Source organism: Daldinia loculata, assembly GCF_022478755.1.
Source record: "Daldinia loculata strain CBS 113971 unplaced genomic scaffold F4817scaffold_93, whole genome shotgun sequence".
NCBI lineage: Eukaryota > Fungi > Ascomycota > Sordariomycetes > Xylariales > Hypoxylaceae > Daldinia > Daldinia loculata.
In genome coordinates, this window is record NW_026054947.1 from 11,923 (window position 1) to 38,748 (window position 26,826).

Consider the following 26,826-nt stretch of genomic DNA (forward strand, 5'->3'; position numbering starts at 1 on the left):
ATCATAACGGGTAAGGCTTTATGCACGTTAGACAGGCTAGGATAGGCTTATCAGGATAAACTGGGAGCGAACACGTGCTAGAACAATCTTGGTTCCAGCCCCCGGGGGGTATGAAATGTTCTGCTAATATTCCACTTATTCGCGTGCTTTTTAGTGGCTAGGTTAGTGGCTAATCCGGCTAGACATTCTGCGACGGTAGGGGGGCCGAAGCCTAAAACCTTGCCTTTGGCTGCATTTAGCTGCGTCTTTAGCGAGCTTAGCTGCTTAGGTAAATCAAAGCTGAACTTCCCCTTCCCATCTTACGGTCTTACCATCTTCACTCGTTCCTGACCCTGTTGGCTCATTTCTATGCGAACTCTCTTTCCCCTGTCAATAAGTCAATAAGTCGTCCTAAGTCGTCCTAACTCGTCTCTAATCTGCTCGCCTCTTTTTATTCTCTTCTGTTCCCCCCAACCCCCAATTTCCATTCTTTTACTAGTCACTCATAAACTCGACTACATATCCGACTGCATACCCGGTGAACACAGGACTGTTCCCTTTCGTTCGTTTATCACGAGTACCTAGTTTCCGAATTGACCGGAAAGATACATCGATCGCTACTGTATACGCGCTCCTTCATACCAAAAAAACTCACGACTGTACCTGTTAGAACACAATAGACATCAATTAAATCAACCAAGGAGGGTTGAGTCGTAATACCAATTGGATTGCAAAAAGTCAACGACACCACCGCGAAGCACAAGAAATCTGCTCCAAGCAGAGTAACTGGGAACCCAATCCATCACAATGCCGAGCTTCATCGAAAAGATTCAAGCCAAGCTTGAGCTATTCCGGCTCGAGCAGCGATACACGCGCAACCGCCATCGCCGCTCTGCTTTCATCAGCAATGCCATCTACGTCGATGGCGAGTACATCTACCAAACCCCCAACACCACGGGATCATCTACCAATAGTTCCTCCACTGCTGCCTCGTCGCCAGTCGAAGAGCCTAATAGACGACATAGTGCTATCGTCGAAGAGCCAAGAAGCCGTTATAACATGGAACCCCAGACACCGGCGCAGAAGAAGCGATTAAACCGATTCTCATCAATGCCGGGATTCGGCTCCTCGTCAAAGAGCAGCTCTCGTGACTGGAGACCTGACGTTGCCGACGTGAACGAAGTACGGTGAACAAACAATGGGGGATGTTCATCAAGAAGACAACGATAGATGAAATTACATTAGGCCGGTGTACATGGTGTCATGAGCTGACTAGGGATTGTTTGTGTTTGAATATTCCAACTCAATAGGTGGTTTAACTATCGTCATAGAGCATCAAGGACTTTGACGATTGCCCTTCGATCAGTGTTTGGTGTATCGCCAAGTGCTACAGTATCATAGAGATATCCTGATCGTGCGAAGGCTTTTGGATTCGGCGTTATGACACGATTTTTCAGCTGTATATATTTGCTCTCACGACAAGGGAAAATTGAATAGTATTTCAAAGCTCATGACTTAATTTGGGTTTTTAGTCCCATGGAATTAGAATTACGTACCTTTTAATCCATTATATCGTTCTAGCTGCTTAGACGCTACACATGACGATTTTATTCTACAACGATGTCGCCCCAATTTATAGTCGATCAAAAGTGACGTTGAATATTCTCTTTTTATCTAGAAAGGATCGTCAGGTTACTGCCGTGGGTGCAACCCCCCAAGTAGAAGTCAGAATATGATTGGACCCGGCTACAAGCCAGTTCATCCTCCTTACCGCATGTCGTTATCTGCTGGTACTATTATACCCCTACTATCATAATGCCTCTTAATATATTTGAAGCAAGGCTAATTATGACATTATCAATGGGCTCAAGAACTACATTGCCCTTCATCAGCAAGATAGGGATTTTGCCGATACTAGCTGTTCATGCTACTATGAACTTACGATCCACACAATTGTCATTTCAGCTGATATTTAGATGAGCGAGCAGCACTTTATGAGCCTACCTACGTCGTGGGACTATCTGTCACGGTTCGTACTTGATAGATCATGCCTACGACACATAATCCGGCAGTACTTTAGACATTGGTCGCATCTGTGCACCTATGTTCTAAGACACAGCAGTAGCACCGATCTCAGCGTGTAAATCTATATATATTATATTCCAACCTGTGGTAGAACCTATCTATCCTGAAACCCAGTTCAAGTCGAGTAACGTACTCGGTAATATCCTCTCTGCATTCTCAACCTTCGACGGAATTCTTCACCCATTATCGGACTTCTTCGCTCGGACTAACCCTCTAGACATCAGTCTCGTTCAATGAAGACCTCATCCTGAGGTTTCCTCGTCGCAGGTTACCTATAGGTTGCGATACGTTAGCGATATTCACTCCTTAAGAGATATTTGGAATCTACTGCAACTTACCAGGAGACCGTTTCTCGTTTGCGGCTTCGGAGAAGTTTCCATTCCCGCGGGAAACTATTGAAGTTCGCATTAGCCAAACTCGTCTATTCATCACGGTATCTCATGAATGTGTACCTAAAGAGCCGGTCACATTTTCCGTTGAATTCACACCCCTTGGGATCACTATTACTTTCAGTTAGCCCAAAGCTACCTCTCTTATCAATACTGCCCGAACGGCCGGTACACGTACCTAATGACCTAGCAGCATTCTCCGTGTCGTTTGACCTACTTCCGACTACAACTCTGGGTGCTAAATATTGTTAGCTGGATTCAGACTGTAGATAATACGATAGTTATCATACCGAGTTCCAGTGCCCGAGCCGCAATGCTGGCAGCTATATGATCGGTTAGCGAACATATTCAAGCATTTCCTCTTGAGGACCTTTTATTTAATTTTAAGGGACTCATAGTGTAAAACATACGTTCAGCCGAAATAGCTCGCCTCTCACTTCTGAATGCTGGCGTACCCGTCACGAAAGAGCCGGCTGAGGCCAAGAGGAAAAGGATCGCGCCAAAGTTCTTCATGATGTTTGATTATGCGGAAGCGACAGGAAACTGGATTCGATGTTGAGCTATGGAGGACTACCTGGTCCAGAAAATAAAACTGGATTAGACCGAGTTAGCAATAGGGGAGCGTAATAAGCAGCCTTGTAAAACTCACATTGAGCTGGTTTCTAGTTATGCAACACAGGAAGACAGCAAGTGGAATAGAATATTTTGAGAGATGTATACGGAATAGTACGTAGGCTATCACAGAGGATTACAGGAAGACAATATATATCATATGCTTGATAGGGGGGTACCACAGCCTCCTAGATAAACAGTTCACACAAACATATTGCGATCGCCCGTCCCCTCAGCACGTCTAGTGTGGTCGTTGGAATGGAATATTCCGGGATTCGATCAGACCAGACCCTCTTATTATGAGAACACCGGGTCTCCTAGGTCGCGTTGACTTGGCTACCGTGAAGCGTTTCGAGGCCTTCCAGCCGCACAGCTTTATCGCCGTGTCCCTGTCCTCGCAGCCACGTACCTATCACAGATACCCTCCATCGCGGTGAGCACCTCGCTGCGCCTAGCGGTGCGACCCTTACACTATACTATGTAGGTATGTACATAGACGCTCGACTCACGGCGGACAAAAGCCAAATCCGCACAGCTCGTTGGCTTGTGGCGGTCGCACATCAAACCGGACCGATCCACAGGCTAGAAAATCCGGATACCTAACGGTTAGTGATTGACGGCGTGTGGGAATCGAAGGGGGTGGAGCTGCGACGTGATCGGCTGGCTTATCATCGCCGATCGCCCTCGCTGGCGGTCGCTCTCAGCCTCTCACTCCCTCCTGCCCCTGATTCACATGTCAGCGATCTTCCAATCAGAACGGTGCAAGTTTACAAAGGGCAAGGCTGGGAAGATGGTTCTACATATTCCGTACATAGATACTAATGGGTCTTGATTGAGTAATTGGCGGTAAGAGCTTCACTTACACTACTTTGGCCATTCGAGATACACAACATCAAGACACATAATTACCTAGATGTCTAACCTAGGTATGTACGAATAATAACTGTTCCCTTCTCAAAGGTTAGTAGTACAGCCAGCGCCTCTTTGTATCACGAAGCGTTCAGACCATGATAAAACGCCTATCATATTACATTCTAGAGGAAAGTCTCAGCCCTACGCGACCGTGCTGATACAGTGATAGGCAAGTAATTATGGATCATGACGTCAGAGCCATCTTCGTTTCCAAATATCATTTGCAGAACCGCGGGACTGAAACATTTTCCGTTAAAGGCGGCTGGCTTGGCCGGGGCTCACGTCTCTCAATAGACCATCGATAATTATGAAGTCAATAAGAAACCCCTTAAACTGTTGGCTAATACCTAATCTTTGGATGAGTCTGATCTGGATTATCGCGACGAATCTTAAGTGTTAATTTTATATCAAGACTCCGCTGCCCGCCTACCCTGGATGAGGCCTTGCGATACTTTGGGTGTGATAAATGGCCAATAAAGGGGGCACCCGTCATTAATCATAACTCAATTGAGTGCATTTAAATAACATCAGGCTGACCCTCGGAACTAAACTGTTAAATCATCATATTGAGCATATGAACGCCACGAGGTCTTGCTGAGAGTGGCTATGGACTGCAAGTATATTGACGCTAGAGTATATATTATGTCGCTGCGCGTCTGGGTGATATACGACGATGCAATCACGACATCCCCAGTATGCCGTCGGCTGGGTGGAAGAAGCCAGCTATCATGGGATGGCTCTTAGCTGTGCTGAGGATGGCAGTGGTAGGTATCTATATTTATGTTACGACATGCCTGGAAGCTATTGAAGAATTTACAGATTTATAACGGTATCCCTACCCCATGGACTCGGCGGAACCGATATCATTACCACGAGCTCCAATGATTCTTTGACATGAGACTACCTTTACAAGGTGCTGGCTGGCGAGGTAGACGGGGCCTCCGACGTAGTCCATCTTACAGTACACCTAAACTCCGTCTAATTCACAAGGAATGCCGGGTCGAGAATAATCCATCGTTCAACAGTCTACATACAAGTCTTTGATTCACTAGTTCAACTCGAAATCCGGTCCCTGCAGAGGCAAATGGAGAAGCCCCCCACGATTATATTCCCATTTCGTCCATCAGTCAGTCACGTAATCCTCCGAACATCCTTGCTTCCGAGACATGCCTCTAAATAGATGTCATCCGGGCTCCGGTTAATATCCATACACCCCCAGTGAGCTTGTTGAAGACTTTGGCCGCAGAAAATGAGATAGCTCAGTGGCTTTGGAGGTATTTGGTTACGAGCCCATGCAGTGTTGTCTACGATGCATCTCCTTCAACCGTATGATTGGCGAGCTATAGGTCGACTTGAGTAGGGAAACATGGCGTTCTTCGCTTATGTAGGTACTTTAGGTAGCATTGGATGTTCTGCTCCATCGGGTAGTCATGGTTATAGATCACATGAGGTTCCAGCATGTCACTAAGCTGCGGCTGCTACTTTCCGCTTCGATACCGGCCTCGCGTTTCGGAGTTTAGGTCTGGAATATGACTTTGGTTTGCCACTGATAGCCTAGGCGATGGCTTAATTCATTCTAACGCAGGAGAAAAGGAGATATACCGGCTTAGTTCTTGGTAATGTTACGTAGTCATACGGAAGAGTTTAGCAAATATGTCAGAAAAAACCTTTAATGTATGTCATATGTAAAGTAAATATTAAAAGTAATAGCGAAGCTGTTATATAATAGTTGTGTAATAGTAAAAATCTATTAACGTTTAATCTTTTATTTTTTTATAAAAACGCGAAGTATTTTTTTATATATTTATTTTATATAAATTTATGCTTAATTTATATTAGTTTTATTTATACTTTAATAAAGTTATTTTTTTTTACAATGTTTTTATTTTTAAAAATAATAATTAATTAAAAAGTTATTATAATATATATGCGTTTTTATGGTATTTTTTAATATTGTTTTTTATAGTTTTTATAAATTTTTTGTAAATTTTATTGTTATTATATAATTTTTTTATTTTATATATAAGTAATAAAAGTAATAATGGTATATATAAATGTTATTATTTTTTTTTTTTTTTTTTTATTTTTTTTGTTTTTTTATTTTTTTTTTAATTTCTTATTTTATTTTAATATATTAACCTTTTTAATTATATTTAATTTGCCTTTTACTAAAGTTTATTATATAATATATTAACGGTGTTATTATGTTTTTATGTAATAACGTTTTAGTTAATTTTTTACCGTTTTATATATTAAAATTAATAATAAATTGTTTTTTTTATAACTATTAAAGTTTTTTTAATTATGTTAACTTATAATGTAAATGTATTTTAAAAATATTAACGTTATTTTAATATATGTAAAAGTTATTAATTAATTTACGGTAACGTTTATATTATTAAACGTTTACGTTATACTTTTAAATAATATTTTAATTTTTGTTTTATATATTATTTTTTATTTTTTATAATTTTTTATTAACCTTTTTTATTAAAACAAAATTATTATTACGTAAAAAAAAATGGTAAAGTTTTTATAATAAATTAAAAACTATTAAAATATAAATAAAAAATATATTATAAAATACCGGCGTAAAAAGGTTAAAAACTGTAAAAACCGGTTATTAATTATTTATAAAAACCTTTATTAATAAGTTATTAATATAGTTATTATTTTTTAAAAAATTTATAATAATATAATATATTACATGTAATTTTAATATATTGTAAATCCCGCTTTTTTTTTATTTTTAAAATTTTTATTAATTTTTATTTTTTAAAACTTTAACTTTAACGTTAAAAAGTTTAAATTTAAATTTGACATTAAAGATTTCTTTTAAATATTTATTGTAATAAAAGCTTTAAAAGCTTTTTTTATTACCTCGGCTACCTTTTCACGTTATTATACTTAACCCCGGATTTAAAGTCGTTATATTAAAAAACTTATTAAAAGTTCCGTTTATTATTTTACGGCTTACGCCGCGAATTATTCTTTTAATTAACTTTTTAACTTTTTTACAAATCTTTTTAATAATAACAATATTATTAATATAAGTATTTTAATTATTATTATTTTTACCGGAAATATTACAAATAATATTATCTTTAATAAAAATACGTTAATAATAAATTAATTACGTTATTATAAAATTATTACTACGTATTTATTATATAATTTTTATTTATAATTAATCTTTAATTTTTTTAAAATATTATATACCTTTTTTTATAAATTATTATTATTAATATATTTTTTCTAATAAATTAAATATTATTTATTTTTATTATTTTTTTTATATTTTAATATTATTTTAATTGTAAATTTATTATTATTAATAAACGTTATTTATTATTTTATAAACTTTTTATTAAGTTTTTTATTATATAATTTTAAATTGTTAATGTTAAATATATTATATATTTTATAACGTAATAATAATTTTAATTTATATACCATTTTATAATATTTAATAATTTTTTTAATTTTAAAAAACTTTAAATATTTATTTATAAACTTTTTATTAAATTGCTTTTAATTTATATTTTTTATAAAAATTAATATTAATTATTTTTTTATAAATATATATTTTTTTTTATTTTTATTATATTATTTTGCGTAAGTTTTATTAAAAATTTAAAATAAAATTACAATTATTTCTTTAATTTATTAAACTTTATTTATTATTTTTATTTTTTTAATTGCGTTATATTTAAAACGTGGTGTTATAAGGTTTATAAAACTTTAAAAGTTATATTTATTATATAAATAAATTAATATTTATTTATAAATTAAGTAAATTAATATATTATATATTTATTTTGTTAAAATTAGTTTTTTTGTTTAATTATTTTGTTCGAAATTGTAAAAAGTTTATAAATAATGTTTTAAGTTTTGGTTTTAACGTTTTATTTATTTATTTATTTACGGGTAAAATGTTATATTTAACTAGCGTTTTATTATAAAGTAATAATATAAAATTAATTAAAATTTATTTATAAATAAAGACTTTTTATTTAATATAATGTTTTTTAATAAATTTATTTATAAAAACACATATTTAAAAAATATATTAGTTAATTTAAACGTTATAAGTTTTTTTATTATTAAAATATATAAAATATATTTTAAAAATTTGTTTATTACGATTAAAATATTATTATAACTTTTGTTATTATATGTTAATAAAGCCAGTAACTTAATGATGAAATTTAATGATATTTTTTTATTTAATCCGTTTAATATTAAAAAAGATCTTAACTTTTTATAAGGTAAATGCTTTTTCGTTTTTGTTTTTTGGCAAATTATATACGTATTAATATAATATTTAACGTTTTTTTATAAATTATTTTAATAATAATATTTTAATAATTATTAAATTGTTTTTATTATTTTTTAATATTTTAATATTAAAGCGTTATAATAATTTTAAAGTATTTTGTTATATAATTTTAAAAATATATAAATTTTATTCTTAAATTTAAATAAGCTGTTTTTTAAAAATTATATTAACATTAATAAGTTCCGGCTATTTTATCGGTTTTTTTATTTATTTAAAATTATAAAATTGTTATTTTTTTATTTTTTATAAATTTTATTTAATAAAAGCGTATTTAACTTTTTATTATTCTTTAAAACTATTAATACAAAATTATATTTAAACGTTTTTTTTGCAATTATAATTTCGGAATTATTATTATTATAAAAGTTTAAAATATCTTGGTTATTTTCGAATTTTATTAAAAATTTTAATAACGTTTTTTACTTTATTTTATATACATTTAATAATAAAATATATATTTTTATAATTACCTTTTATTCGATTATTATAAAATTATTTATTATTATATTAAATATTTTTTAATTATTTCCAAATTTTATTTAAAATTTTAATAATATATTTTTTTTAGTTTTAATTTTTTTTATAATATTTATATAATTAAGTTTTTATAATGTTTTATTTATTAAATTAAAAATGCTTAACTTATAAATAATTTTAAAATTAAAATTAATTAATTTCTTTATTTATTATATTTATTTATTATTTAATTTTAATTTTTTTATAATATATTAAAAGTTTAAATGGTTTATAATAACTTTTATTATTTTTAATAAATAAATTAAATAATATTGTTATTTTTTAAAAGCATTTATTATTATTAACATTTTTATATTTAAAATTATATAATATATTTTAATACCTTGTAATTTTTTTAACAAAAACGTTATTAAATGCCATGTATTTCCGTATAATTATAAAAAAACTACGTTAACGGCTTATTATAAAACGTTGGTTTTTAGCCAAATTTATAACGTTATATTAAAATAAGTTAAAATAAAAACTTTTGCAAATATTAATTTTAATTTTGTAAAAACTTTTAACGTTTTACTTTTTAAATTAAAATAAAATAACGTTTTTTTTTTAAAATGTTTATTAATAAAGTTATTATTTTTAAATAATTATAAATAAATTGTTTATAAAATTTTATAAAGTTTAAAAATATTTATATATTATAAATATTATAAAGTATTAATTATTTTAAAATTGCCAAAATTTTATTTTTATTTATTTTTATTCCGTTTATAATTATTATAAAATTTAAAAATGTTACTTTATTAATATGAAATTTATATTTTTTCGGATTTATATAAAACTTTTATTTATGTAACTTTTTAAAAACGTTATAAATATTTTAAATATATTACTTTTTATTTTTTAAATAAATTAAAATATTATTTAAATATATAATATATAATATATTAATTAAATTTATAAAAATTTTATTAATATAATTTTAAAATAAAATTAAAGCGTTTAATAATCCAAACAATATTATTAAATATTTAAAATATTTATATTTAATATAAAACGTTATTTTTTACTTATTTTTTACTTTAATACATAACTAATAATATGTATTTTTTAAGTTTAATTTTATAAAGTATTTTACTTTTAAAAATTTATCCAAAATTTTACTAATTAAAGAAAAAGTAATATAATCTTTTTTTATAATTTTATTTAAACTGTAATAATTAATATATAATTGCAACTTTTTTTTTAATTTTAAAACAAATAATACCAAGGCTTTTATTAAACTTTTAAAAGATTAAATTTATTTTTTTTATAAAACGTTATTAATATATTTTTTAAAAATTCTTAATTCCGTTTTTATTAAAAAATAAATTAAACTAAACAAAGGTTTTTTACTTTTTTTAAAGTTAATAAAATGGTTTTAATCCTGGTATTTTAAAAAAATAAATGTTTTTTTTATATTAAAAACGTTTATAAATTCCTTATATTCTTTAAAAATAAAAGATATTATTATTTCATTAAACGTTTTTTACAAATTAAAACATTATAAAATTATGGTATTATTATTATTTTTTATTATTACTATTATAAATACTATTATTTTTTTTATTTTTTATATAATTTTATATATTTCTTTTTTTTTTTATATTAAATTTATATTTTTAAATTTAATAAAATAATGCCATATTTTATTAAATCTTTTTAAAATAATGTTAATTTTTATGATTTATAATATCTTTAATATAACTTTATAATTAAAATTTTATTTTATTATATTAATAAAATTAATAATTTTTTATATAACTTTTTAATTATCTTTAACCTTTATAATAATATAAAATTATATTAATATTTTTCTTTTTCCAAAAAATCTTTTTATTTTTTTTTTAAAATAAAATCTTTTCGTATTTTTAATAAAACGCAGTTAACCTTAATTAAATTATAATTAAATTTTATATTTATAAAAATTTTAAAAAAAATTTATTTACTTCTTATTTATAGCTTTACCGCTATTTTAAAACGGATTTAAAAAAAAGTTAATTTTTATTAAAAATTTTAAACGTTTTTTATTTATATTAAAATATTATTTAAATTAATTGTTAATAAATTATTATTTAATTATAAACATTTATAAATAAAATATTTATATTTTTAACATTTATAATAAATAATTTTTAAATAATAAAATTTAATATAATCTTTTTTTTTATAATTAAAATAATTTATTAAATATTTTAAACCTTTAACGTTTAAAATAAAAGTAAAAATAAATTCCTTATTTTAATTAATAACCTTTTACTTATTTTTAATAATATTATAACCATTATTTTTTTATTACATCGTTTTAATATTAAACTTTTTAACCTTTTTTTTAATATTTTTTATATTTTTTTATTAATTTTTATAAATTAATTTAAATAATTTTACTTTATTTTTTAACTTGCCACATATTGCCGGCATAAATTCCCTAATATATTTAACTTTTAATTTAAAAATTAATTTAATTAATAAATTAAAAATTTTTGTTTTTTCCGAATATTGTTTTAAATCTTTTATTTTAATTATTTTATACTTTTTTAAAAAAGCTAAAAATAATTTATTAAACCTTTAATATAACTTTTATATTATTATAAAAAAATCAAATGCTTTTAAATCTTTATTTTTAATTATATTATATAATCACTTTTTTATTTTTAATTATAAAATCTTTTTAAAATTTTTATTATTATTGGCAATATATTAAAATTATTATTTAACTACTTTATTTTTTAAATAAAACGTTATATATAAAGTTTTATTTTTATTTATATAATAATATTTTAAAAAAAACTTAACTTTAAAACTTTTTAAAAAAGTTATTAATTTTACGCCATTATTATTTTTATCTTTTTTATAAATAATATTAAATAATAATAATTTATTAAAAGTTAAATTTTTATTATAATTACTTTTTTGCCGTTTTTTTTTATAATAAAAGTTTTTTATAATATAAAAAGTAAATTGCTTTTTTTTTAAAGTTATAAAATGTTTAATTTTACGTTTTTTTTAATTTTATTTTTTTAATTACTTAATATATTTATCTAATTTTTTTTTATTATAACCTTTAAATTAATAATATTTAATAATATTATTATATTAATTATTATCGAAATAAAATTTATATTTTTTATAAATATATTATTATTATTTTTTAATTAATTTTATAATATATAATTTAAATCATTATCGATTATTTTTTATTTAAAAAATATAACGTTTTATTTTTTAATAAAAATTATTATAATAATTTAATAACAATTTTATTTTTAATAAATAATTTATATTAATAAATAAAAACGTTAAATTATTAAAAAAAACCTTTAATATATATTATATATAAAATAAATATTAAAAATAATAATAAAACTATTATATAATAATTATATAATAATAAAAATTTATTAATATTTAACTTTTTATTTTTTTACAAAAACGTAAAACGTTTTTTTATATATTTATTTTATATAAATTTATATTTAATTTATATTAACTTTATTTATATTTTAATAAAATACATTAATGTTTTAATATTATAAAGTTATAAAATAATTTTATAATAATGCGGGCGTAAATAAATATTATCATGTCATTTAAAATTACTCATAGTTATTAAAGTTTTAAACGAAAGTTTTACATAAAAGTTAAAAGTTTTTATATGTTATTATAGTTTATATCGGTTTACTTTACGCTTTTAACTCGAATTAAAATTAGTTACAAATTTGAATTAATATACCTTTACTCATTAAATGTGATAAAATTATTTCTAAAACTTTTTTCCTAATCTACTTGATAAAAGATGAATTATACAATTGAAAGGTTAAATTATGCTTCAATATATGTAATGGCAGTCTACTCCTTATACACGCCCCACAATGCATCCATAAAGTGTCCAACGAACTCTAGCGTGATTGCCCTCTGTACATACCTTAGGTAGGTAGGTACTCAATGACTTCTTCCACCTGCTTCTCAGAATTTGTAATACCAAGTCTTTACATACATAGGTATGTACGAACTCACTGCACCACGCACGGTGACTGAATCCATAACATTCAAAATACACAATCTCCGTCGCGTTCGGACACAAAAAGGGGCGTGGCCCTAGTGCGGGGCTCTTTACCTCCCTTTATCTCCATAGTCCGAAGCCGAAGCCTGAAAGCATCGCGAGTCAAGGGAGGCCATTGCCAAGAGAACACGATATATAAAGGCCGTGTAACAAGTCTTTGATATCTAGAAGATAAGACTACCACTATCAGTCTATAATATAAATTTCGAGATCTCCAAAGTCCTTGTTACAACTTACAATGGCCCCGCTCTACAAGAAAACCCTCATCATCGGCGCCACGTCCGGCATTGGCGAGGCCCTCGCCGCGAAACTGCACGCCGAGGGCACTTCTGTAATTGTGACGGGCCGCCGCCAGGACCGTCTCGACGCGTTCGTTGCGAAGCACCCCGGGTCCAGCGGTGTCGTGGTCGACATTACCAAGTTCGACGACATCCCGTCCTTCGTCACCTCCGTCACGCAGCAGCACCCTGATATCGACAGCGTGGTGCTCAACGCCGGCATCCAACGACCTTTCAACTTCGCCAAGCCCGAGACCGTAGACTTGTCTACCTTCGCTGAGGAGTTCAACACTAACTACGTGTCATTCGTGCACCTGGTTAAGGCCTTCCTGCCGCACTTACAGCGCGTGTCCAAGGATACCGAGGCACACTTGGTATTTATAAACGCCTCGCTGGCGCTTGTACCGACGTGTAAGTACTTACAGGCTCCTTTCCCTCTCTGAACCCTTATTATATGAGTTTAAGTCCTCTGCAGCACGACTTCGGCTTCGAGCCTATCTCCCTAATGGTCACTCACCCTACTGTTCTAGTAACTCGTACACCTGGGTATAACGCCAGTAAGGCAGCACTTCACTCCTTCATCGTGAATGTGCGGCAGCAAATCAAAGACGCCGGTTATAACATCCGCCTTGTCGAAGTGTTCCCTCCCGCGGTGCAGACAGAGATCCATGACACGAAGCACCAACCGGACATGATAAACGGCCACGAGATAGGCATGCCCCTTGGCCCTTACACCGAGCGGATGTACGAGGGCCTGCAGAAGGGCGATGAGCAGTTCGCTATCGGACACGCAGAGGAGTACGTAAAGTTACCACTTCCCTTCTCTCCGTAGAAAATTATACTTACCTGTTTCTAACCCGATATAGGTGGCTTAATGAGGGCGGTTTCGAGGCTACGCGGGCGAAGCTATTCGAGCAAGGTCATGCCACCATCAAGGGGGCCCTGGCGAAGTATGTGAAGAGCACATAGTAGGTAGTATTCTACTTCTACCTATACGTTACATAGTCTATAAACTCAAAATAACATATATATGTAACCATGCTATACTCCATAGTGTCTTTATCATCATTAAGTAGTCCCCTTGTAACACCGGTTCTAAAAATCAATCCTGAACGCCTCGTTGTAGTGTAATTCTAATAGACAGGAAACGACTACTAGGGTATATTAGGAATTACCCATTAAAACCCAAGCGGATCCAACCGGTCTGCTGCGGCGCGGACCTTCCTCGTGACATCGTCAAGCTATAAAGTAAGTTAGTCGATCCAAAGTCCTCCATGTGCTAGGTGTGTTACAATAATAGGCAAATATCAGACTTGAACTTACATAATCAAAATTGAAGATGGAAAAGTGGTGACCTTCTATATCCACAATGTCTTTAATGAAATTACCGTGTTCCTCGTTGTAATCACTCCAGCCTAGAAGTCGGTCTTCGCGCGTGAAATCGACGAAGCTCTTGGACGGGTCGCGGTTGAACCATTCTTTCGCTCGCAGGAGGATGGTTGGTGGTGCCTGCAGCCCATCCTCCCAGCGTGGTAAATCCCAGAATGACACCATGATGCGGGCGTGTGTCATGTTCACGTTGACTTTCTCTTTCAGTTTCATAGCCTCCGACTCCTGGGCTGATAATACTACGGGCTCAGCCGGTAACCGTGCCCGCATCTCGTCTGAGTAGCTTGGGCAGAGGCTGTCGATGAAGACCATGCCTTTAACCCGAAACTTAGCCCCCGTACCACCGTCGCGCCTCGCCACGGCAATCCGATGCGCCATCTCAAGGGATAGGAGCCCTCCCAGTGACCAACCTGAGGTTCATGTTAATATATACGGATATATGTAGTTGATATTATCGGTAAGTAGATACGTACCTCCGAGGAGGATGTCGCCGCCCTCGGGGATAGCCTTAGAGAGGAGCCCAACATAGTAGGCAGCCATCTGAGGGATACCACCTTCCCACCAACCGCCTTCGTGGAGTCTAGCGTTCGCGAGACCCCATAGCGGGCGGCCAATCTGGCTGAGTAGATGGTAATTGAAATTGGTGCCACCACCGTCGTGGATCAAGATCAGCGGGGTACGCGGCAGCGCCGGTCCCTGGTAAATCAGTGCCGGGTTCGGGAGGTAATCGTACATAGATGGTGGTGGTGATGGATTCAGCCGATTTAAACTTATGCGAAATGAACGGATGCTCTGCTCGAGCGAGGAATTGAGCAGACGAGCGTTTATCTATCTATACCTTAGGTACCTGTAATAGGGTAACTAGACGTGATTAATTGTCGCTTCACGACTAAGCAAGAAGCAAGAATTGATCAGATTCCCCAATTCTATTCCTTGCCTACTAATTCCTTCGTATTAATTTCGTCGTCGAGCTCGCATCTCATGTGTTTGATGTGTTTGTTTGCGTGCGGGAATTTGACGTTGATCTGATGAGGTGAGGGTGAAGCGAAGTTAATTGAAGCCAACGCCGGTCGTGTACCGGAGCTCACGGGTGATGTTGAATCCGTAGTTAACTTAAGTACCGAGTAGGGTTACTGATTCTCCTCCGGTCTGACAAAGTTTATCAAGGGAAGACCAGCCGTTCCTTGAATGTGAATGTGTAACGAACAAAAAGTTCGGTTTGGGTGTTGAGAAGATAGTGGAGTTGATTACTGCCCAGTTTCGTGCTTACCCCTTCCGCCATAGTAGCCAATTGAAGTGCTTTAGGTAGGTACATGTATGCAGCTTGGCGGGCGTTCCTTCTTTTCTTTGCTTTTCCTTCACATGTACAATTCACATGTACAATTCGTGGAGCAACGCTCATTGGATCCAACTCATGTAGTGTTACCCTCCTTATCTCTCGCAACCACCTTCCAAGAACCTACCTTCTGCTTATATGCATAGTTGTTACAGTGATGTATCTATTAAACGCATATTCTTTTTATGTATAAGAGTATGAAAACTGCAGATACCTAACACATTCTCAACATCTTCACGTTTTCCACCCATAAGCTCAACAACAGCTGTCATTCATTAACAAGAGGTACGTGAGGGCTGCATGGTGTAGCCTCCAATCGCCACCTCTTATGTCACCCCCACATACCTATTAACCTACTATAGTTGATCTACCATAAGGATGATGCTGTGGCCGCTGTCGTACAGCATAGAATTCTCCAAAACTTAGGTATCCATTGCCTCCAGCTTCAACCTAAAACCTACCTCGTATCATACCCTGTAAAGGTAGTAGTTGATTAATTAGAGATAGCTAAATCTTTATATGAATTTTAATGTCCAGGTCAAGTTAAAGTAGTAATATGAGCACGCAATAGGTTTCTGATTTACGCGAGGCAGACATCTTACCAATGGTACTCTCACTTGTTAACTACCTACCTCCTAGGTACCTCATTATCTAGCAACATTCCTTATGATCCACATATCCACTTACTGTTCCTCAAAATCCGATGGCTTCAGTAACTGGTTGTCTAGCAGTTTGCCCATGTGTGTTTTCTCAATACTCTCGCAGTTGCGTCGGATCTTCGTGTGGAGGATCTTGAAAAACGCCACTGGGCTGCTCTTCAGGCCCGACTCTCCACCAACCCTACCCGTGCTGTCTTTGGCTATGAACCCGTCGGCAGTAATCTCTTCCCCCTCGCCGGGCGTACTGTAGCTAATGCCTAGGAATCGACATGCGTCCACATATTGCTCATATGAGTCAAAGTAGAGTTGTCCGGCGAACAGGTTTAGTTCCGTGATAAGGCTTTGGGGCACCTCGCGCGACGCCAGCCTCTCGGGTACCGTATATAAGTCAAGCTTGTCAAGCTTGCAATAGCCCAAATTCGCCCTGGGTGCATACAAGTGTAAGGCAACAGCTTTGGATTTCATTATCATCGGTAACAGCTCATTTGCCTCGTATGGGCTAATGACCATCATGTGCTCGACGAGCGTATCCGTAGAGTCTTCATCGCTAGGAGGTGCCCCCGTCAAGATCCATTGAATGGTGCGTTGGTATGAATCTAAGTGATCCGAGGTGCCGCATTGTTTGATAGTGCTTGCAAAGTCCTTCGAGACAAGTAACCCAGGACGGAACTGGGACACGTCGAAACGGGCCCCTGCCGAAGTATTGCGCAGGGCTAAAAATGCAGGCATGTATCCTTTTGACTTTTCGGGGATCATGCCAGAGGCAATGAAGTCCTTGATATCTTGGTGGATTGTATGAATAGCCGGTACTGCTTCGGGAGGCCTCTGATCTTGCCGCTCCTGCTCAATCTCCGGCGACAGCTCGCGTTCTTCCTCTTCTTGAAGTTCTGCTGAATTGAGCTTCAGATTTTTGAACTCATTACATCGTAAAGAGATCGGGTCCGTGGTGTCCGTACCCACCACTTGCGAAGGCGTAATTGCATCGCCGTCGGGGCGAGGCCGATACCTGTACTCCAGTGTCTTCGCCTCCTCTTCAAGATAATCCTCAGCGAGGCCTTTAGTGAGATTGACCTCGCCGCCAGAACGGGCCTCTGCCCATATATTCCTATGGTTTTCGTTGCGCCGGCCCTGGTTTGCCCACAATGCCATACTCCTATGGATGTCTCTCCACGTCTCACCGATTGACCAGGCCAGAATATCCAAGACTGAGATATCCTGGTCGGCAGGAAGTCTGATATCAGCCCTATGCGCCCGGATCTTTCTTTGGATTTCGTCCGGGACGCAAAATACCACCGACTGTCCCTCTGCTAGCATTCTCATCCGCATACAAGCTGATACGCGTCAGTTTGCATAGTGATATAACAGTAAGGCGCCGGGTTGACTCACCTTGTACTAGCCTATCTTTCGTTAAATTTGCTCCCAACGTGACAGCTGCACGGTAATCCCTTGGCAACTTCAGGTCAGTGCCTCTCGTGTGCTATAATAATCAGAGTTAGTAATTATTTCTTTTAAATAAATATTATAAGAGTTAAAGGCATTTTCGGTCAGCTCGGTTAACAACCCCTGACACCTAAGAGAGGTCAATAAAAGGGGGAAATGACTGTAAATACATACCGCTTCATCTAGGAAAACAACACACACATCCAGTTGTGACACAAACGGTGACGTATGGAGAGGCTCGAGATGGCCCTTTCTGTCTAGAACATAAAGTTCGTCATGGTCGTCAACGAAGATAGCTGCTTGAATTTTAGGGTCATCCGAGGTCTTATCTAACCATGTTTTTGCTACTTCGAAGTTGTTTAGCTCAAGTATCTGAGCTCCCACGTCTAGTATGACTCGTGTTGGCGGGTCGAGCGTTGTAATAATGTTCAATAGCACCTCGGCGACTGAAATCTCGTTCTCCTGGCGCGGCGGCAGGAGCGTAACGGAGTTCTTGGAATGGAGCAAATTCTCTAGGACCAATGCGTTTGTGTGCTTCTGGTCCTCGAGATCTAGCTGTTCGACATCAAGTGGTAGTACCTGGCGAGAGTCGTTTGTGCCGCTAAACCCTGTTGTTGGATGAGTCTTGACTTCGCCTATATCCCAACCCGAAGCAGAAAGCCTGTGCGAGAACTCCTTCATTTCCTTTGGGAAGACTATGTGCGCTAGGAAATAGTCTATGACGCCTTTGGCATGCCGGAAAGAGCTAAATAGGGATTGTGTACATTCTGCATCTTCGAGATTAATGCCAACCAAAGTTTTGAAGGTATCACGTAGATTATCTGCATCTTTTACCCACACCCCGAACTCCTGATCGGCCTGGTCAGACCTAAGGAGGTGCTTGAAAGTTTGCAATAGGTCTTCGTATTCGAGACCGCCATAGTAATAACTCAAAGAGGTGAGGATGATAACAACATCCGGATGACTGAATTCAGACCGCAGCGAAGGGTTGTCTTTAGCTCTGTATGGCACCGCGAGTTTAGTGCTTGGTTGTCGGTTTGAGTCGAGGCCATAGTCAACTCTCCACCGCTTATGCCCGAACGCGAAGCCTAGTACGCCTCCGGCTATAAGGCCTCGCAATAGGAGCAAAGTTTGGCTAGCACGCGTCCAGAATCCCTTCAGGCTAGGGTCTTCAACGAGCGCAATGTCGGCAGTAGCAGGTTGAACCTCAGTAATGTATCTTATTATTGCTTGACGGACATGTTCCTGCTGTCTTGTAATGGGGAATCCGTTGAGACCTGTTGCACAAATACGCTTCGTGACCCGAGAGAGAATCTGGTCGGCAGCATCCAGTTGCAAAATACGAGTACGTGGGAAACATCCGGGATACTGATAATGGACCTCCAGCGCACCGGAAAGGTCAGTACGAACTTCCAAGACGACTTCTCTAACTACCTCCAAGACCTGATGGATGCACACCCATCTTTCGGGGCTGTACTCGGTCGGACGTTGTGTGCCCATGGTATAGACCAACTCGAATTTGACGCTAAAGTTTTCATCGCTCTCGTCGACGATATCACGAGTATTCGTATTGAGGTATTCTTGACTTTGTACCAAAGCACGACCGATCGGCTCCTTTCCCGTTAGGATACACTCGATACCCATAAGCTTGAAAGACAGGACGTGTTCGGGTTGCATCAAGAATATACCCCCATTGTTCTTGCAGGCTTCGAACATGCCTCTCATCGCAAGTATCTCAGTTGTTTCGACTTTAACGGCTCGAGAGAATGGCATGTGAAAGATCTGTCGGTCTAGCAAACCCCCAAGCTTAGAGATAAGCATTTGGTACATCTGCCTCGACTGCGGTTTTCCAACAATTACCCGGACTAAACGAGAACCGTCTGCGAGAGCTGTTGCGACCATGGGTACGATGACAGATGATTTCCCTTCTCCCATGTTTAACTGCATGACGGCATTCCTACCCCCTTCGGGGCTCCTCATATTTCTGGCTATTTGCTCCTGAACTGGACGGATCATAAGGTCGCCCTCTATTTCCAAGAGCAGAGACTCTGGTTGATCTCGTGGTTGCCAGTTCGTATGGCCAGGATTTCGCAGTTCGCTTACTAGGACAGAAGGATTGTGAACTGCCCTTAGCAAACGGTCTGCTCGCTGTAGCTGAGAAATAGTTATGCCGTAATGAATTATGCAGCTTTTCCAGTCTTCAGGTAGCTTCTGCCACTTACTACGACAGAGACGTTGCAAGAAGAAGCTTGGTGACAGTCTTGGCCATTGGTGAGTTGAGGATAAGAGAGCTCGTAAAGCAATCCGTTCGCCTCCTTGATCGGTAATAACAGCTTCTTCTATGGCCCTATAATTCTTATCGACTATTTCTTGGCAACTATCGCGATGGCGAACGAGAAGTTCTTCAAGCTCTTGTATATCTTTCGTCAGGCGGTACTCCTTCCTCCAGCCCTGTAGTGACTGCGTGCTATTCTTAAGGTCTGATACATAACGCCTGTCGTATCCAGATTGTACTTGTTTGTCTAATCTCGACAGCAAAAAAGGAAGCTGCGGTGCTTCGTTGCTATCATTATTGATCAGGGATATGTTTTGTGCCATATCAGTACATAGTAACATAAGAGGAGCTGGGGCAGTGAATATTTCGTCGTTGCTGGTAAAACCAGGCTTCCTCGTACAATTCCAAGGGGGAATAGTCGGAGAGAATCGAGAAATAGTAATTGGAATGACATCCCGAGGAATCCTGCCACCGATCTGGTTAAGATACTTCTCAAGCAGATGGTTGTGATAGCGTGGCCTGAATAATTCTGTTACTTTACTCATGGCCAAATCCACATTTATGTATTTCCACCATTCCACAGAACCCGTGCGGTAGGGGGAAGTTGGACGCTCACAGGGCCATTGAGTTTCTAGTTTGTCACGAAAAGTTCTGACCTCCTCCTCCCTTTTGTTTTGAAATATCCGAGACTGTCGGGCCCCAAAAGCGGACGAGCTCTCCCATGGATCTTGAGATAGATAAGCTTCCGGACTTTCCTGAAACGGACGGCATGAATCGTCAATAACGTTGTATAGATGTGAACTGTAGACGCAAGATCCAAGAGACAGCCGAAAAATGTCAGCTGTAGGTGGACTAAGAGCTATTCCAGGAACTGTGAAGAAAGACGCCAAAACCTGAAGAATTGTCATGTTGGCATCATTAGCGAATGAAATCGTAGAAAGCCAGAACATGACTTTGAACTTGTTATGCTCAGTTGTTCTATCGCTCAATAACTGGCAGATTTGAATCCAGTGTTTGGCGATGAACTCAGTCGAACCAAGAAGCAATGTGGAATCGTAGTTTACTTGAATCTCCGGAGAGGAGGAGTTAATAGGCCTAGGTCCAAGCACGTCATACCCAGAAAGGAATTCCCAGATATATTTTCCTAGGTCTGGCACGGTGTTCTCATTCAGAGCGAAGCGTTCTCGGAATATAATTTTGGACATAACGTAAGCCCGGGACGCTTTTTTAGAAGACTGGTCGTTGTCTCTGCCTAGATAAACCACATCCGAGGATGTAGTATGGTCCTCAGCACCAAAGCCCGAGACGCGGAGTGTAGATGAACGAATAATATCACGGCGTAGGAGGCTCTGCTCAACCTGATGTAGAGCTGGCGGGGAAACATAAGAATCGGGGTGGAAAAATTCCGAGTGATTGGCTTGGTCGAATATCGAGCGCACAGTTTGATAAAATTCGTCATGCTGGGCCAGGAAGTCAACCTGTGGATCCCATACCACAGTTTGCATTTCCTGTTCGTTAGCTGGGTAATAGCATCGTGCCGGAGTAAGCAGGGCGATTTTCTTCAGTAACTCAAGGTTTTCTTCTGTAAGCTTTATGAAAGACCGCACAGCGGCAGACTTCAAGATGGATAGTGCTTCCTCCGTTCCTGTTTTCCCTGTTAAGGGATCTGGTAAGGGAAAAGAGGTAAGTGCGTGGAGGTACGACAAGAGTAACCTGCCCTGTAGACTTCCATTGTTAACGAGTCTGCCAATTAAGCCATCAACCTCGTAAACGTAAGCCTTCGTAGAAGAGTGCTTTTCAATATCAACATGGATATGTTGCCCGTGTTTATTGAATGCTACATTTCCATTTGGGATGAGGGCTTTGCGTCGAACTCGGCCGTTGTCGCCTTTCAGCACAAGCATACTTTGGAGGCCAATCAAGGTTCCAATCGACTGGTCCTCATCTATCGACATTCCACGGAATTGGTGAGAGTATATTGAAGCTTCTCCCTGCTTCAAGTGAAATCCTAGTTTTAACCTAGGAAGTTCAATATCCACAGAGTGACCCTGGAGAATGATATGCGTCCAGGCAAGCTCTTCGAGACGTTTCAAGTTTGTTTTGAAGACTTCTTTCGCTGTATGACTGTTAATGTCGACAAGGAACTTACTACCTTTACATAGCTGCCAACAGTGGCTTGCGGTATCCGAGCGTACCAATCTCCAGTTGTTTTTCGAGTGAGTCCACGGAAGCTCCTGGGGGCAGAACTCAACGTAATCACCAGCTTTGTTATACCAATGAACAAAGTTATCAACGAAAATTATTGGAAGTAAGTTCTGAATGACAGTTCGGGGGACTAATTCGAATATTTGATTATTGATAACTGCTCGAATAAGGAGGGTTCCGGCTGGGTTATCCAAGCCAAAATTTAGAGTGTGTTCGTTGAACGTGTTCTTGGAACTGAATCGCATCCCAGGGACTGAGCTCGGGACGACTTCTAGAATTGACTTTCCGAACAACACGGAATACATGTGGTGCTTCTCATACTCTCGAGGCAGTCGACCTAGAGGGGACCCATTGACGAGGAGTTCGCCCGTTAATAGACTGAAGTGGACGTACAAATCGTTGTCTCCATTATTAGGCGTTGACCGGTTGACAATCCAATGATGGTATGGCTTCTGCTGGCGTGTCCATTCTCCCGTCGCAGGGAAACCAGACCAAGTCTTCTTAATAGCATTGTCTAATGCTGGGCTGTTCTTTTCTATTATTTCTTCTGCGAGAATATCAAATGCTCGATACGCAAGCCGCTCCCACCTTCGATGCATAATAGAAGTCCAATCATCCGCTTTCCTTGGAATGCAGTTTAGTCCTTCATTAATGACAATGCTGCACCGCATCATAGTGCAGGCGGAATCAGGTGCAGCCAAAAGGCTACGGAGATGCTCCTCTTCGACGTTGAACGTGTCCGCACAGATCAGTGTTATCTTCACCAATCTATATCGCAGCTCATCCTTAATATCTTCATCTGTAGCGCCTTGGATTTTGTCCTCCAAATCGTGGATCCATTCCGAAGTGATCTTGCGAATATCAGCCAAAAAGTTGAGGCACCTGTCTTTCTCATTTTGGGAAGACGTCAGTGAAAGCAGACGTCTGGCTATGGAAACGAAAATCCCATGTGCTTGAAAAGATTGCCAATTCTCTCTAACCCTAAGCAGTGCTTTATCCAGGTTGTCCAGTAAGGCACGAGAAAACTGCGCATCGACGAGGATTTTATGACTACCCCTAAACACACTATGTCCGTCGCGAGGTCCAACTTGGAAGATGCATTGCGAGATAACCAAAGCAGTCTCTTCTTTCCTGAAGTCTATGCTTGGCGACGCAAGTTGCAGTAAGATGTTTTGCCATTGAAGCAGGAAACCTAACGGAAGAGACGTAAGCGCCTTGTACTCTTCTAGAGAAAGGTTGGTAGGACAGGTTGACTGGGTGGCTATGACCTTGTTCGGTGGCGGGCCGGCAGGTTCCAATGGTACCCGATGAATAAATGGTTGTATTGGTGATATCGTATTCATTGGCCCTTTCGGTAATGAGTACGTGCATAGTTCGGCAATGTCGTCTGTAGACTCAAACGGAGTAGTGAAGCAATTGTTCGAGCTGTCATAATATCTCAAATGCAGTCCATTCTCGAGACAGACATCATCCGGAGTCTTAGTAGCAATATTTTTCATACGGCGATGGGTTTTGTTATGAGGCTTAACATCAGATAGTAGTATTATCCGCTGCCTTGAATCGAATCCACGAAAGTACCCGGGTAAGTAATCGGCTAACTCTAACTTATAGCGAGCTACTGGTTTATCTTCCACAGAGTACCTTAGCTTCAGGATGTCATAAAGGACGAACATCGTAGTGTCACGCCACTGACCGAATGAGCAAGGAGCTTGGAGCTCAAATACAGTCGACTTTTCTTGAAGCTCATTTCTGGGCAGTGGCCACTCATGTATTTTTATTTTTATCTGCTTTGCCTGCCGAGGGATGTCGCATTTTAGGCAGTTCTTAGTGCAGTGCTCAGAATGCTCGCCTGTGATTGAATCGATCCTCGTAATAGTATCATGTTCAATCTCATCTAACATCCGTATGAGACAGTTGTACTGGTCTTTTTTCTGCTCAAATTCTTCCCGCTTTGCTTCCCTGTCCTGATTTGCTTTATTGACAATGGAATCGCGTAGATTCTTATGTTCAACAGATTGATTGAAAAACTGTACAGAAAAGCAGCTGCTACTGCCAAAGCCGTTGAGTGCTTCGTAAGGGAACTGGGCCCGGGATTTGCGATCGATTAAATATTTTTCAATGCTACAGAGCCTTATCATCTGGCTTTTTGTTGGCAAATTCAGATTCTCTAAGAGGTCCAATGGGATACCTGGCTTATACTTATCAAGTAACTTGCAATTTCGTATTGCTGATTTGTCGGATGCAACCCAGAGGTCGAGTATAGTAAGGATCATGATGGAGCTTAGCTCGGGGTTGCCTTCGTAGCGCGGGAAGGCAATTCTGTAGTAATCCTCAATAAATTGTCTTAGAATACCAGTGGCATCGTGACACTCTTCATTGGCTTCTAACCAACTTTGGAGGTTTGATGCCACCCATGACTCGAATAATGCCAATTCGTACATCACATGCATGTCGTTTGTCGATGATGTAACTGGAGGCACTTGAGAACCATAGTCGATAAGGGGGCAGCTCAACTGAACGGTAAGGGGCTGATTACTTTTCCCACGGTTCCCTATATCGTTGATAAATTCGACAAGTCTCGAGAGCGACATGTGAGTATCTTGATCAAAGTTAAGATCTTGCAGGCCCTCTAGGCTGTTAGGAACCGAATTTTCTTTCTGGATCCGCGACCATCGACCTTGGAGAATCTGATCCGTTTCTGATAGAGTTGAATTTATGAATTCAACGACAGATCCGGGGATAGGTCCGACAACCTTCTGGTACCGTCTGGAGATTTTAGCACACATAGCTACCAGAAGGTCGCTCGGAAGATTTCCTTGTACTTGTGATAGAACCTGAGCCATGAAGTATACCATGAACACTTTGTAGGTTTGTTCCGGACATGTAGGCGAACTGGCCGATCGTGTGAACAAAAGTTGTAAGACGACGCGAATAAGTAGCCACAAGGCCGACCTATGCCACGGCAGCAGGGAATCTTTCCAAAATACTTCTTCGCGAGTATTCTTCCAGATCCTCTTTACTTCCACTTGATCACCCATAGATAATAAGAATGCTGAAAAGAGCTCAGTAATCATCTTTGGGTGTGTAGTGTCTCGATCTTCATCGTGCATCTTGTTGCTCTTTCTGACCTGGGGTTGGGTATCAGGGGCCGACTGGTGGGTCATTTTTGTCAAGGTGTAGGCTACTGTATCTTGGAATTCGCATGTTTGGAAAATAGACAGCGGGATAGACACAGCTGCGCCGGGGAAGATCCGACGTAGTCTCCCTTCTGTTGAAATGACAGCCCGGTTAGAGGGAGATAGTTCAAACATCTCGACGTGAACAGATGTATCCAATCTCGAGAACAAGATACCACAGTTCTGAGCTTGAATATGACATGCGACAGACCCACCTATCAGAAATAGTTAACTCGCAGATACTTTTCAAATGGTTGGGGCATGGACTAACCTTCCTGGTTAAGGAGATGAAAGGCCTTGAGGAGCCCTTTTTCGTTAGTTGATGATTTACTTGCGGCAAAATCGTGGTTACGATGTAGATGTTCCATCGTAGTGATGGCTGAGTCCACAGCGTTGACTTCGTCTCCTTGTACATATTCTCTAAATTTATAGAGAGCTTGAATGACCGTTTTTAGTAAAGCTTCTTCATTCTCTACTTCGTAATCATTCTCATGGGGTAACTGTGGTGGAAGGAACACATGATTGATAATGTAGCGGATTTCTTCCGCGGATAACAGCTTTCTCTGACTAGCCTGTGCCATTCTTGCTACGATTGATTTGTAGAACAGCTGAAAGATAGGACAGTGGATGAGAGTCTGAGGGGGTAGAAAGGGTGGCTGGAGAAGATAAAGATAGAATGGAATCGTTTGCAGGGTAGGTGTTTTAATGAAGAGATTTACACGTACAGTGTAAATGATGTGTATTAAATTCAGGTATGTAGGAAGGCGGGAAAGTGTGGTTACCTAGGGCTATGTGAGGCTCCAGCGTATGGAGAGGTAGACATCATTTTCATGTCTACCTGGTACTTTGCGCCTATCTGTTCGGAAAGCTGCATGGCGGTCCGTGAAAATAAAGCCGTCGACGTATACCTATTATGCGCCACCAATAAAGATGTCAACACTGAGTCTAGTATACTGTAGTATACTGTATACTTGTTATCTCAGGCAATTCACTTCTGAAAATAATGATAGGTATTGTACCGGATCCTCAGGTAAAAACAGCATCATACCTGGTCGATATTCCCATATTAGCGCCTGATCGTTTCTAACTGGTTTGGGTACCAACTTACAGTCACAGGGCCAATCTTGATGTGTTAAATTACCCGATATGTAACACCTGAATTTTGTATTTTCTGTTATT

At 37.2% G+C, this 26,826-nt stretch overlaps 5 protein-coding genes across 5 annotated transcripts; 2 read left to right on the plus strand and 3 right to left on the minus strand.

The window, feature by feature from the left end:
- Nucleotides 1-111: 111 nt before the first annotated feature.
- F4817DRAFT_353288 (uncharacterized protein) lies at nucleotides 112-1,594 on the plus strand. Its single transcript, XM_049305346.1, has one exon. The coding sequence runs from the start codon at nucleotides 787-789 to the stop codon at nucleotides 1,168-1,170; it is 384 nt and encodes a 127-aa protein (XP_049154019.1). The 5' UTR covers nucleotides 112-786; the 3' UTR covers nucleotides 1,171-1,594.
- A 178-nt stretch (nucleotides 1,595-1,772) lies between these two features.
- On the minus strand, nucleotides 1,773-3,308 carry F4817DRAFT_353307 (uncharacterized protein). Its single transcript, XM_049305347.1, has 7 exons — nucleotides 3,103-3,308; nucleotides 2,864-3,045; nucleotides 2,744-2,776; nucleotides 2,632-2,691; nucleotides 2,517-2,564; nucleotides 2,403-2,456; nucleotides 1,773-2,336 (listed from the first exon to the last, which is right to left on the minus strand). Exons 2-7 carry the CDS (start codon nucleotides 2,964-2,966, stop codon nucleotides 2,278-2,280), a joined length of 357 nt encoding a protein of 118 aa, XP_049154020.1. The 5' UTR covers nucleotides 2,967-3,045; nucleotides 3,103-3,308; the 3' UTR covers nucleotides 1,773-2,277.
- A 9,334-nt stretch (nucleotides 3,309-12,642) lies between these two features.
- F4817DRAFT_353309 (putative short-chain dehydrogenase/oxidoreductase) lies at nucleotides 12,643-14,192 on the plus strand. The gene is made up of 4 exons (XM_049305348.1): nucleotides 12,643-12,760; nucleotides 12,828-13,578; nucleotides 13,698-13,965; nucleotides 14,034-14,192. The coding sequence occupies exons 2-4, from the start codon at nucleotides 13,128-13,130 to the stop codon at nucleotides 14,134-14,136; spliced, it is 822 nt and encodes a 273-aa protein (XP_049154021.1). The 5' UTR covers nucleotides 12,643-12,760; nucleotides 12,828-13,127; the 3' UTR covers nucleotides 14,137-14,192.
- On the minus strand, nucleotides 14,193-15,848 carry F4817DRAFT_353312 (alpha/beta-hydrolase). Its single transcript, XM_049305349.1, has 3 exons — nucleotides 15,030-15,848; nucleotides 14,491-14,966; nucleotides 14,193-14,408 (listed from the first exon to the last, which is right to left on the minus strand). Exons 1-3 carry the CDS (start codon nucleotides 15,289-15,291, stop codon nucleotides 14,346-14,348), a joined length of 801 nt encoding a protein of 266 aa, XP_049154022.1. The 5' UTR covers nucleotides 15,292-15,848; the 3' UTR covers nucleotides 14,193-14,345.
- A 602-nt stretch (nucleotides 15,849-16,450) lies between these two features.
- On the minus strand, nucleotides 16,451-26,404 carry F4817DRAFT_353314 (uncharacterized protein). The gene is made up of 4 exons (XM_049305350.1): nucleotides 25,919-26,404; nucleotides 18,166-25,862; nucleotides 17,938-18,028; nucleotides 16,451-17,882 (listed from the first exon to the last, which is right to left on the minus strand). Exons 1-4 carry the CDS (start codon nucleotides 26,226-26,228, stop codon nucleotides 16,576-16,578), a joined length of 9,405 nt encoding a protein of 3,134 aa, XP_049154023.1. The 5' UTR covers nucleotides 26,229-26,404; the 3' UTR covers nucleotides 16,451-16,575.
- Nucleotides 26,405-26,826: the final 422 nt, after the last annotated feature.

Bases quoted from the DNA above. Each gene is read 5' to 3' on its own strand.
- F4817DRAFT_353314 (XM_049305350.1), bottom strand. From the start codon at position 26,228: ATGGCACAGGCTAGTCAGAGAAAGCTGTTATCCGCGGAAGAAATCCGC. The intron at 18,029-18,165 runs GTATGTATTTAC...TGATTATTATAG, and splicing joins TTGTTTTCCTAGATGAAGCG to CACACGAGAGGCACTGACCT. The intron at 17,883-17,937 runs GTGAGTCAACCC...GACGCGTATCAG, and splicing joins GAAAGATAGGCTAGTACAAG to CTTGTATGCGGATGAGAATG.
- F4817DRAFT_353307 (XM_049305347.1), bottom strand. From the start codon at position 2,966: ATGAAGAACTTTGGCGCGATCCTTTTCCTCTTGGCCTCAGCCGGCTCT. The intron at 2,692-2,743 runs GTATGATAACTA...AACAATATTTAG, and splicing joins GGCTCGGGCACTGGAACTCG to CACCCAGAGTTGTAGTCGGA. The intron at 2,565-2,631 runs GTACGTGTACCG...TGAAAGTAATAG, and splicing joins GAATGCTGCTAGGTCATTAG to TGATCCCAAGGGGTGTGAAT.
- F4817DRAFT_353288 (XM_049305346.1), top strand. From the start codon at position 787: ATGCCGAGCTTCATCGAAAAGATTCAAGCCAAGCTTGAGCTATTCCGG.
- F4817DRAFT_353312 (XM_049305349.1), bottom strand. From the start codon at position 15,291: ATGTACGATTACCTCCCGAACCCGGCACTGATTTACCAGGGACCGGCG. The intron at 14,967-15,029 runs GTACGTATCTAC...CATGAACCTCAG, and splicing joins CGGCGACATCCTCCTCGGAG to GTTGGTCACTGGGAGGGCTC. The intron at 14,409-14,490 runs GTAAGTTCAAGT...CTTACTTTATAG, and splicing joins CCATCTTCAATTTTGATTAT to CTTGACGATGTCACGAGGAA.
- F4817DRAFT_353309 (XM_049305348.1), top strand. From the start codon at position 13,128: ATGGCCCCGCTCTACAAGAAAACCCTCATCATCGGCGCCACGTCCGGC. The intron at 13,579-13,697 runs GTAAGTACTTAC...CTACTGTTCTAG, and splicing joins GCTGGCGCTTGTACCGACGT to TAACTCGTACACCTGGGTAT. The intron at 13,966-14,033 runs GTACGTAAAGTT...AACCCGATATAG, and splicing joins GCTATCGGACACGCAGAGGA to GTGGCTTAATGAGGGCGGTT.